Source organism: Pyxicephalus adspersus, chromosome 3, assembly GCF_032062135.1.
Source record: "Pyxicephalus adspersus chromosome 3, UCB_Pads_2.0, whole genome shotgun sequence".
NCBI classification, from domain to species: Eukaryota; Metazoa; Chordata; class Amphibia; order Anura; family Pyxicephalidae; genus Pyxicephalus; species Pyxicephalus adspersus.
The window spans coordinates 5,303,683-5,315,782 of record NC_092860.1 but is presented as its reverse complement, the minus strand read 5'-3'; the positions used below and the strand labels follow the sequence as shown (position 1 = coordinate 5,315,782).

At 41.6% G+C, this 12,100-nt stretch overlaps 1 protein-coding gene across 1 annotated transcript; it reads right to left on the bottom strand.

The window, feature by feature from the left end:
* Positions 1 to 7,097: 7,097 nt before the first annotated feature.
* Positions 7,098 to 11,794, bottom strand: ALYREF (Aly/REF export factor). Its single transcript, XM_072403400.1, has 6 exons — positions 11,448 to 11,794; positions 9,108 to 9,239; positions 8,503 to 8,650; positions 8,360 to 8,423; positions 8,038 to 8,218; positions 7,098 to 7,528 (listed from the first exon to the last, which is right to left on the bottom strand). The coding sequence occupies exons 1-6, from the start codon at positions 11,676 to 11,678 to the stop codon at positions 7,514 to 7,516; spliced, it is 771 nt and encodes a 256-aa protein (XP_072259501.1). The 5' UTR covers positions 11,679 to 11,794; the 3' UTR covers positions 7,098 to 7,513.
* Positions 11,795 to 12,100: the final 306 nt, after the last annotated feature.

Genomic DNA, 12,100 nt, shown 5'->3' with positions numbered 1-12,100 from the left:
AAAAGCCAGACAATACACTGAGCCAACCCAGGGAGCCGAGGCTGGGCGAGACCAGGCCGCAGGGAGAATTACAATAGATGAGGGAAGGGCAGGATAAACAATGACACCAGTGACAGATCACATATGCCATGGCAGGGATCTCCTACCAATCCTGGCTGTGTGCTTGTCACCCTGACCCAATGATTTTCTTACTATGACGTCCCATAATATAAAAATGTCACGATTTCGGCTTCTTTCAATTATAAAGTAGAAATCAACATGACTGACTCATCGTTATGCGTTCCGGCGCCGCCATCTTCCTTCTCTTCTTCCTCCCCCGTTCAACCTTCGACCATTTGGAATTTCTGCGCCAAAATAACGTAACTCCCCCATAGCCTTTTCCTGCCGGACTCTGTTTTGTCCCACTGGAAACCAACGCAAACGGGGTAAAGGTCCCGAAATGTATCTCTTACCCCTACTTGGCTCATATAATATCAGTACCCAAGCCATACTAGGCCAAAGTCCAACACCTGAAAAGTCCAATATAAGTCTATTACCTATCAGAAATCCTTTCCTGGTATTGAAGTAATAATCCCGTAAAGGACCCGTATACATAGTGTACCTAAACTCAGAATTTTCACTTTACAAGGGGAGACAACCCTTTTATGTAAGGTAAAAATTCAGTTTTTTGGGTTTTTTTTAGGTGCATCACCCTTTTTGAAGCACTGTCCCCTATTGGAATGAATTGGAGCACAAAGCCGGAGCATCTCAAGCATGTACACAAGGAGCCTTTTTGCTCAATTCTGCAATTTCACAATTTAAAGACTTGATATATTTGTTATCTACCTGGCATTGTTGAGAATTAAATTACATTCGTGTGCACGAAAACTTATTTTCCTGTTTTTACTGAAAACAAAACATACCTTATCCCCCACATATTAACTAAGTAATAAAATAATAGCGCATAGGTACTATTTACAAGAAAAAGAATTGCAATAACAATTGTTTTTACCTCTATAGGGTAGACAGAAAGTTTGAAAGAGTTTTGGCTGATCACAGAAGGCAAGTATTTGAAAAACCACATCACGTCTGGGTTCTGACTCCTATAACACCAATTTGGGGGATAATATTTTTGGCCTCCTGGACCAATTTAAGGTTGAAGTATAAAAGTCATTGGTTGTGATACTGTGATTGTTCCAAGCAAAAAGTATGTTATCGAATATTACCTACTTACCTGTTTGTCTAAGGTCAAACCATTACATAATTATACTGAATTTACTGACATACACATATTTATATGCTTTTATTATAGTACTTGGCTTATGTGCGCCACGTAATACCTCCTGAAGAAGCGGCTACATGTCCGCGAAACGGGTTGAATTAAATGTACAAGTTTGGTGTTCATCCATATACAAATGTGAATTGATGATTGTACTGGTATCCCAAATGGAAAAACCTATGCGGATATATTATGAATGTTTTATGTGGTTGTAACTTGTCAAAATGTATATTTTTTTATTAATTAAATACCATTGTAGTTAAAAAATATTGTTTTTAATCAACACAAAATTGATTTGGTCATTACTTTGAGGATACGTGCTTTTAAAATCTTACCAAAAATCCACTCTATGTGGCATCTTTTGTCTTCTTGTTAAATATTTGGGATGTGGCACTATTTTGGCTAACAGGGAAAACTAACGTTAATAGTTTTACTGAAAACAAAAACTGTTTGACATGAGAAATTGCAACGTAAACTTTTGATTTGATTCTGTACTATCGGAAATATGGATACAAATGGCTGCTGCAGCAGTAAAAGGTTACAAAACCCATCAATTCCTCTGATCAAACCTTATATTAAAGCGTACCTAAACTCAGAGTTTGCACTTTATATAAAAGGGTAAACAAGGCTTTTATGTAAAGTAAAAATTCTGTTTGTTTTTTTTTAAGTGCAACACCCTTTAAAAAAAGGGTGCAGCACCGCTTCCTAATTCTCGATCACCTAGGCCAGGAGTCGGCAAACTTTCTTGGCTACTAGGCTATTTTAGAACGTCAAGAAGGCACATTAGGCACGGATTCTCTCCCGAGTGCAGCGCTGATGGCTCTGCCCCCACTGGATACGGAGGCGAGGGAATGTCCCCTCACCCCCGCATGCAGCTCCGGAGCTACAGGTTGCTGACCCCTGCCAGCCCAGATTAGGCCAGATCGACCATTGGGGCATTAAGCCGGAACGAACTACTGGCTAGGCCGTATCTGGCCTAAAGACCAGAGTTGGCCGACCCCTGACCTAGGCAATCAAAAATGAATGGGAGCACAGAGCCTCCCGGGGAAACCTATGTCACGCACCCCGGGAGGCTCTTGGGAGCATCTTAGGCATGCGCAGGAGCATTTTCGTCAAAAGGAAAACGCATGTGCAGTGAGATCGGCAAGTTTTTTCCTATCTACATAACCTGATCCTGTGCCTGGGTCAGCTGACAGGAAGAAGAACCCAAAAGGAGAGGGCAAGATGGGGGGCCTGGAGCACCGCCCCGAAGACTGATGCCAGAAAGTAGAAGAAAACTGAATATTACGAGGAAGAGCATTCCAGAGAGACGGGGCAGCTCTAGAAAAGTTTTGGAGCTGTGTGCGTGATGAGGTTATCAGTGAGGAAGTCATTATTAGGTCATTGGAGAAGAAAAGAGAGCGACTAGGGGATTTTTTCTATTCTGTTCTATGGAGAGGGGAGAGGGAGATGAACAAGCAGCACCCTGCTGTTCTCTTCCTCATAGGACTGCAAAGCAGTTGTTCCCGATGGTCATTCATCAATTCACCACAGCGAACTGATGAACAAAATAGGGGGATTGCTGTTCATGTCAATTTTGCCCGCAACAATCGTGTACGTAGCTTTGGCTGTGCACACACAGTGGTGACATCTAAAGAGAACAAAAGCAACCTTTGAATTTTACTGTTGTGGTGGAAAACCCAGCATGTTCAGCAGCTCCCCATATTTTGGTCAATGCGGTCCCCCATAGTGACATGAAGACTGGTGGTTAATTCACAAAAATAATCCTCTGCAGCCTGCAGGTGGCAGTGTGCCTCTGTTTAGTGCAGTGATGGCAGAGGATGGCAAATCATTTCTTTATATTCTGAGGGATAAGATCAGCAAAAGGCTTTTTAATAGTACCCCAGTTGAAAACTGGAATTCAACCCCTGCAATGCTGGGTGAACCTTAAACACAAGAGTAGTTTTTGTTTTTAGCTTTAAGCTTGGCGCTAAAGGACCAATGCACAGAAGTGAAGACTTCTCCCATGGTTACATGATGGAACTTAGCACAGCCACACTGGGGTACCAGGAAGGATTCACTCACAATAAGGCCGCTTATGAGCCTTTCACATATTGTGGAGACCCGGTAACAAATGTGACAGCTGCTTCTGACTGATCGCCAACAGCTGCAAATATTAAGCTGTGTGATTGTGTCATTTGTTCCCAGCATGCAGGTATAAGAGGAAACATAAAGCCAGCTGTCCGATGTAGAGTCAGCTGGTTGTATCCTCAAACCAGATTGTTGGCTTTCTAGTGGAAAAAGTAATAATTTGTTGGTTGCTCTGGGCAACAAGTTCTTGCAAAACCTCTGAGGCCGGTGTTTAACACAGAAACACATTGTAAAATTAGAAAGACATTTTGACAAAACGCGTAAAGCTAAATGGATTCATTGCTTTATTTTACACTCTGGTGAATGAACATACAGTTAGGGAGATATCATGTTATGTTATCCAGGGAATGAAAGGAGCAAAAGTTTGACAGCCCACCCGACTCTGCTTACAACTAAAATATTCTGCAATCAGTGAAGCTCTTTCTATTCTGTCAGAGCTGTTGGACCTCTGCAGAAAAACCACTGCTTCCATTAAGAGAACAGAGATCCTTTACTACAGTATACTGGCAGGTGACTGGCTTTTTTACTTAGGCTTTGGCTGCTTTAGAAAGAAACCTAAAAGACTGCATGACTTTTGTTTTAATGTACCTGGAATATATTTTTGTGGATGTAGGAGCAACCAATTCTGTGCAAAAATAGGGGCTGCAATTGTACACCAAAGCTTGAACTTTCTAATGTGTCTGCTCATTCCAGAACAGTGAAGGTACCGAGGCCTGAGACACCTTGTATTGCTGGAATGGCAGCCTCCAGGACAGATCTGCTTGAAGCTGCATTCATACATAGGTATTTGCACGTTCTGTATTTGTATTTAATGGTTTGCACAGGCTCGTTTTCATGCACTGTATTTCTCATCAACACCAATCAGCGCACCTCACATATGTGAAAAAGCACCAATGAAAACAATGGCTGACCTTTGCACATTTAAAGGACACCTGCCTGCCTGTTTGTCATAGGATGTCTTCTATCTGGTCTGATATGGGCTGTTAGCCTTTCAAAAACTTCCCTGAGCCCCAGTGCTTTCACTCTGAATACTAGAGTGATACTGAAATATACACTTTATACATCAATAGATTTCCATAGGATTGAGTGACAAGCACATAAGGCCGGCTGCACAGAAGAGTCCACTCAGCAAATATCACACTGAATCAGGGAAATGATCCAGACTGCAGCAATAAAGGGAAGAACATTGTATACTGTGCAGCCGCATTAGGGCCCGGTAGAATATGCTTTGATGCATGATTGATAACCAAAATGACACATTTGCCTGTGTCTGTGTCAGATTAGAAAATTCATCATGGTAATGAACTTGATAAAAGTTGAGAAACATAATATATCATATTTATAGGATGCTCACTCAGACATGGCAACTTTCTATGATTTCCAATGTACATAGAGCAATCAGGTTGAGTACTTTAGGAACAGCCCCCTCTCCTTTGTTAACTAGGTTTTGCATACCTATCCCAAGTGCAAAGCCTACCTGAACCAGGTCAAGGGGAGGGCAATGCACCTAACAATGAAATCTGATAGTTCTGAATTGATAGAATTGCTACAAGTCCCATAATAAAGTTGATCACATATTTACAACCCAAGTCATACATTCATTTACAAAAATGCAAAGGAGGGGATTATTGTGGGGGAAGATTTTCCAATACAGCAGATTTTTTAACCAATAATCTCTTTAAGGATTATAGGCCAACTGTCTGCTAAACCGGCTTTGGCCTAAAATTGTCAGTAAATGAATGACATGCAAACCAAAAGGAACTTAAGTGCTAGTGCTGCCCTTGTCATTCAGGTCTATCTTCTGCTCTTTTTAGCATTTATTAGGAACATGCATGCTAACCAGGTTTAAACTTTCCTTGCTGCATGATTGTTCTGATCTGTGACTATATCAACAGTTATTATATCATACAATGTATGTATAGTCATACAAAGCTTTTGTGGTTGTAGCACCTTTAAATCTCCAGCCAAAGGCTATTGCAGTGCATGTCCTCGCAGACCAGAAAATGCTGGAGCTGCAGCAAATCAGCACATCTCTCATTTGTCATAGCTGTAGCTTGCAAGCAGCATTGGAAGCTATAGGGACCAATTTTGGAAACAATGCTACTGTTTGGACAGATTCAGGTTAGCTGTTTGGCATTACAGAGGTTAAGTGCTGTAAAAGAAGGGAGCAGTTTTTCTTCTTTGGCATGGAGGGGGAGCACACTCATTTTTCACACTTTCCCAACCCCCTCATATTTAACAAGAAGCATCACATGGATTAATTTATCATTCCTCTCATCAGTGTGCTAACTGAATGGGGCCTTATGCTACTTCGACATTTCCCTATTTGAGTTGTGCAGGCTACAAAAGGGAAGATGTCATAAGGCAAAAATACCACATTAAGAGAAAATATATACCTACAGAGCTAAATAATTTGCTTCTACCGGTCTTGTACTTTAAATCAAAATTAATTTAAAACATGTATATTCAGTTTCTGTAGTCAAAACACCATCAATACACATTGCAGTTACAGATATAGTGACAAAACATGAAACAAAAACAGTTCCTAGAATTTCTATTTCTCTTGGATACCATTACAAGATATATTCTCAGTGGACACCAAAATGTGCAAGATTAATGAAATAGGTCAGATCTGTAAACCAAGATGGACAAAGTCAAGGTTTGTTAGATTTCATTAATCTTACAAACATATTCATCCACACAAAACCCTTCACAATATAGTTTGTGCTGGTTTTAAAGCAATTTTTATTTTTTTGATGTTTTCTCATGCTGTTTAGCCATGTTCCCAGACAAGATAAAGTACACCATCACAGCTATATTTATAAACACGAAGGTGTACAGCCCTCCAATAGAAATATCTAAACTGATTTTAAATCTGTTAAAGCATAGCGACTGTTTAGACAGAATGAAGGCTCTTTAACTCCCCCATCTTTTGGTCACCATTATAAAGAGCCCTTTATTCCCCCATACCTATCCTGTGTACAAAACTATCTTGAGACTTTTAAGTGGATTAATTTACTTAAGTGAAAGATTAAAGATTGTTCCCTGATCATTGCTTCTTTTCTGAGTCAGTGAATATTTTACCAAGAACATTACTTTTTCAAGTTAACCCTAATTGTGATGGGAACCTTCAAAATTTCACAACACCCACACAGACATATTACAAATATCCCCCAATGCCATAGATTTTGCACAAGTCTTTATTTTCTAGTCAAATTTTTGAAACCTATTTAGCATTTATGAAGCTTACTTGCAGCCAACAACTAAATCATAAACCTTGAAAAGTTCATGCCCCCCACCACCCCCATAACCATCAGACATCAAAACCTGTCTCCTGACTAAGCTAGTATGTGGGCTGCCATTGTAAACTTGAAAACTGGAGCTACTTGGCTGTCCCCCAGATTCAGTATTTAGTATTTGTAGCCTTCCATCTGTTTAGTATTTGCAGACTGGAGAGCTTAACCACTGCTTAGACAGCAGTCCAGGGTTTGTGTGCTTCAACACTTGTCGGCCCAGTACTACAATGTTCATGATACCCAAGTATTGATTGTCCATCTTTACACTGTATCCAAGTCAGCGTTTGTAGTTCAGAGAATGCCATATTCCGGTTAGGCAGCATAAAAAAAAACAAAACACAAGGCTGTAACATTTCACTCCCATTCCCAGTGCGTCCCCATATGTTCGATCACAAGAAAAAGTCAACTGAATATGCAGACCAAACATGTTTTAATAGTTACAATACTTAATCGTGTCTGCCTTATGGCAGGGATAATAAAAAGAGCATTTTACATTGGCATAGAGAAAAAAACAGGAGAAATCTCCCAACTGTCCACCTTTGAAAGCACATGGTGTGCAATGTCCAAAGAACAGAACGAGTATAACAAACACTTGTATTTTTGTTTTTTTATTTTTAGGTGTATGTTTAAACGTCACCCATCCCTTGATATTCAACCAGTAAAAGTTATCCCAGAAAATAATTCCGTACAAAAAATAGGTCTGCGCAATTTTAAAAAAAATGCAACTTTACATGAGTTTAAAACCTATTTAGAAATAAAAGCAAAAACAAAAAGGATCTTGTAGAAAGGACTTCAGAACCATATCACATAAACACAGAAGAGAACCGGATTAGCTTGTATCCATCTGCAAAGAAAAAAAATAAATGTTAGAAGCAGGAAAGAAAGTTACTTTACACAGCTGCTAACTGCATTGCATGTCAGTAGGTGATAGCTGCAGCTACACAAAACATGTCAAATTACATAGCTGGGGGCTGGGCAGGTTGACCTAAAAAACCAAAGTGGACCAAACTAGCACTGGACCCCTTCCAGCAAATGTTAAAAGGATAAAGGACAATATTTAAAACAGGAATTTTCTTTCTGTAGGTGACAGATTTGACTACCTGTGCAGTTATGACCAAACTTGCTACACCAGGTTTGATATACTAGAGAAAATGTTGCTGAATTTTAAAGTATTCCTGCAGAGCCAGATTTTTAAACTGCTCCTATGCGAGACGCTCAACACTTATAGTCCTGCTGCCCACACCATATCAAACTTTATATTTTTAACATTTGACACTACTTATTGTGACAGAAGATGTAAGTCTCCCATCCCTTAGCGATTGTTTACTACTACAAGAGTAATCTGGTACTTACTCTTGCATTATATGCATCAAGCTGCGCGTCTAGCTCCTCTGCCGATAATTGCTGCTTTGTGTTTCGCCCTGCACCCCGCCCACGACCTCGATTGCCTCCTCTGCCACCTCGTCTGTTTCCACCACCGGCACCAAAGCCGGCAGAGCCACCTCTTGGTCTTGTCATTCCACCCCTTGCAGAACTGTAAAAAGAAACATGAGGGTGAGTTGGTTGCTGATCACAACTAAACATCACGTATCAAGCAGAAATGATCATATGCATGCAAAAAAAAAAAATATTACTCCAGTGCAACAAAATGAAATGATAATGAGGATATACTTACGTCTGTACAGGTCTCCTTTGTGATTCTATCTGTGATGTGACCAATTGGATGTTCATAGGGCGCCCTAAAAGAGACAAACCGTTTATTCTTTGTTCTCAAGGACAGAGCAGACAAATTACAGGGCTACAACTCTTATCACTCACCATCAAGCGGCACTCCATTATACTGCTTCATTGCTTTAAGTGCGTCCGCTTTTCTTTCAAAGTGCACATCAGCTGTTCCCAAACTCCTGCCAGACCTATCGTAGTGTACAGCAGCTTTCTTCAGTGTGCCAAATTCTGCGAAGAGCTCCTGGAGGAGAAGCAGTTATGAAATTACAACACTTGCAGAACAAATGGAGAGATAAAATAGCTGAGCCATGTGATTGCTTGAAGCCCAGTTAGACCCAAAAAACAAACAGCTTCCTAATCTCAGGATGTGTTTTAGGCTGGCACCTCATTTTTACCCCCAAGGTTTCTACAAACACTCCCTGGCTCTGGTTGGCTATGCTCACTCCAATAATGAAGAAACCATGGCTTGTCTTTAGCAGTTTCCATTACATGACGTGTAATTGTTTACAAGGGACACACGTTTAAGGCTTTTATATTCCTCTCATATTGTAAGGCTACTGGTGGAGAGGACAAATTGACAGAGACCAAGAAGGAAAATGAGAGGCTTCAATCATAAGAAACTTCTTCTTTGAGAAAAACACTATCCCAAGTCCGGTGAGAGCTTCTTGCAATGTTAACACCAAGGCACAACTATTTACCTGGATATCTGCATCAGAAACACCAAAGTCCAGATTGGACACTAGTAGTTTTCCTCCGGTCTCCACTCCTGCACCACCACCGAATCCACTATCAAACAAGTCATGCTGCCACTTATCAGGAAGTTGCTTGGGCTGAAAGAAAAGAAATAAAGATGAATTCCATTAACAGTAGACAAACACAATCATTTGAGATTTCAAAGATTAACATCTAGGACAACAGAAATTGTACAAAGACTGCACACATGGGGCCACAGATATGCACCAGTTTGTCTATTAAAAGTATCGGGGGAATGTAATGAATTGTGATTTGGTACTGCCACAGATCTGGAAAGCTGACCACAGGTCATTATTTTTTTTGTAGATGGAACCGCATAAACCATTGTGCCATAACATTGTTGATGATCAGAACACTGGTAAAACTGAATTTATTGCTGCCATAACAATAGAATGAACTGTTTATGAGAAAGCCAACACTGGGGATTCTTTAGCAAAATTCCCTACACAGCATTCCATATTTGAACTTTTCTCCAGTGATTTAATTAAAAATATCCAGCAAACATACAGTAAGATAGCTATAGCTCTCACGGGAAAGAATAATCTAAACTGAGCTTCTTTTCACTATGATCATGGTAACTGGCATGGAGGGCACCCACACCCCCCATACTATGAGGACAACTAAAGATCAAGGTGTGTAGACTGAGAACAGGCAGATTGCTATTACAGAAGCTTCTATTTCAGCCAGTGCCTGAATTCAGCAAACATTCTCTGGAGCAGTATATGGCAGCACAGTGTCTGGTTAGCACTCTGGCCTATGCAGCACCATCTGCATGGAGTTTGCAGGTTCTCCTTGTGTTGTGTTGTGTTTCTTCCGGTTTCCTTCCACATTCCAAAAATATGCAGTTAGTTAAATTGGCTAGCCACCAAAATTGACCCTAGACTGATTTGAAGACATGACCATGGTAGGGACATTGTGACCCCGTGGGATTTTTCTAATTGTAAAATATGTGCCGCGACTAAGAAAGGTTGGGAAACACTCATCTAGAGGACCCAGCTACAACCATCATGGTCCTGCAGAGCAGGATGATGGAACCGACTCAACACCAGCTTACAAGATTCACATGTGTATGATGGTATGCCTAATGGGGGCTATAAAGACTAAGGAAACTGCTTTAACCAGCAAGCAAACATTTCAAAATAGAAAAACAAAAACACTGCTTTGGTTGGAGATCTGATGTACAGCCTGTAACACCTTCCAAGACCAAGTAGTCACTCAGGTATTCAGCTGACTATCACTTGCACATTTGTGTAAACTAAAACCTTTAATATCAGATCAGCATTGGCTTATATATCCAAATTAGGCACAAATACATACATTGCCCTTTCTTAACCTTTAAAGTCACTGGAAGAGATGACACCAGGTACCGGTACATACCAATATCACCCAACAAAAACACCTACTTTGCAGCAAGGATGCAATATTAAGCAGCAGACTTGTTATTCCATTTGCAGAAAGTCAGAATAAAAGGGTGACACTAAACTGAAGTAAACTTTCATTGTCAACATTGCAGCAAAACAGACTACTAACCAGCAGCCCTCGCTCACTACACCATTGTGCACATAACCACCATCTACAATGGGAATTGTCAAAAAAAAATATTGCCAACACTTTCCTTTTGTCCCCAAGTATACAATGGGGTGGGAGGAATACAAAACAAGTGGTAACTTGCTGAAACTTTCCTATGAGTACAGTATATTATCACGCAGCTGAAACAATGAAGTTACACACTTACTATACAAAGTATGGTATGTAGTGATATAAGAAACAAAGCATTGCACACATACTGTGACCATGCCAGATAAGCAGCCTGATCTGTGTGTTAGGTCAGCCTGTAGGTAGTACATTAGAAGCCAGCTATCCCCAGGTAACACAACAGGTGCGGTTTATTCAGGTGTGCCGCCATGCAAGGCTCCTGTGCAGCCATAATGAATCCTCATTAAAGTGACTTCAGGAGGTTAAGCAGCCCCGGGTGTTGATCCATTAGGATTACCTGGAGAACGGGGTAACCGACAAGCAGTAACAAAGCCCCCTTATTAGCAGCAACCCTCCCCTAAATAAAGGGTGACCGGACCGGCTTCCAATATACAGAAAAGGATCATTACGGTCATATAAAAATAATGGGCAGGAAAGGCCATGTGGGGCATATGAGCGCGGTCATCTTAGCCACTGCGCGCCCACGGACGTCCAATCACGACCCGCGAGATCACGTGATACCAGTAGTCTATGACAACCCATACGGACGGCTGCGGCCTACACCAGGCCTCACCGCCTTTTCCACGTACCCTGCTGTACGGCGCCGGTCGGTTCCTTCCTCCTCGACTTAACATCGGCCTCGTCCTAACAGGGCCGCCGCCAGCAGCTCCACGGCCTCCTCCACCAGCACCTCCAAGCACGCGGCCTCCACCGCCGGCTCCCCCACGGCCCCCTCGACCTCCCCGGCCCCGGGTTGTCGTCCTCTGGGTGCGGTTCATCTTAATAATATCGTCAAGGGACATGTCCATCTTGTCCCCCATGTTGGCAACTACGAAGAGTGTCCGGTAATCACGTGTCCGGGCGCGGCTTCCGTTCTAACAATACCACAGCCGGAGAGAGCCGCGCTTATATAGCTCCGCCCTGAATGAAAAAGCCGCGATTGGTCGTCACTTCCTGCAGTTACGTCATGGAAGAAAAAAATATGCGTTTCACGCCTCAGGTGTCCGCTCCATAGAGCGCCTCCTGCTGGAGATATCAGCAACTAGCATTTGTTCTATTCCCATTTTGTATTGTGTCCCATACAAATGCGCCATCTGCTAGAGATATCAGGAACTAGCATTAGTTCTTGTCTCTTATTGTGTCCCATACAAATGTGCCATCTGCTGGAGAGCTGGCGCATCAGGACCCTGCCCTGTGATACCCATCCAATATGGTAGCTTGCAAAATTCATTTTAAATCAACT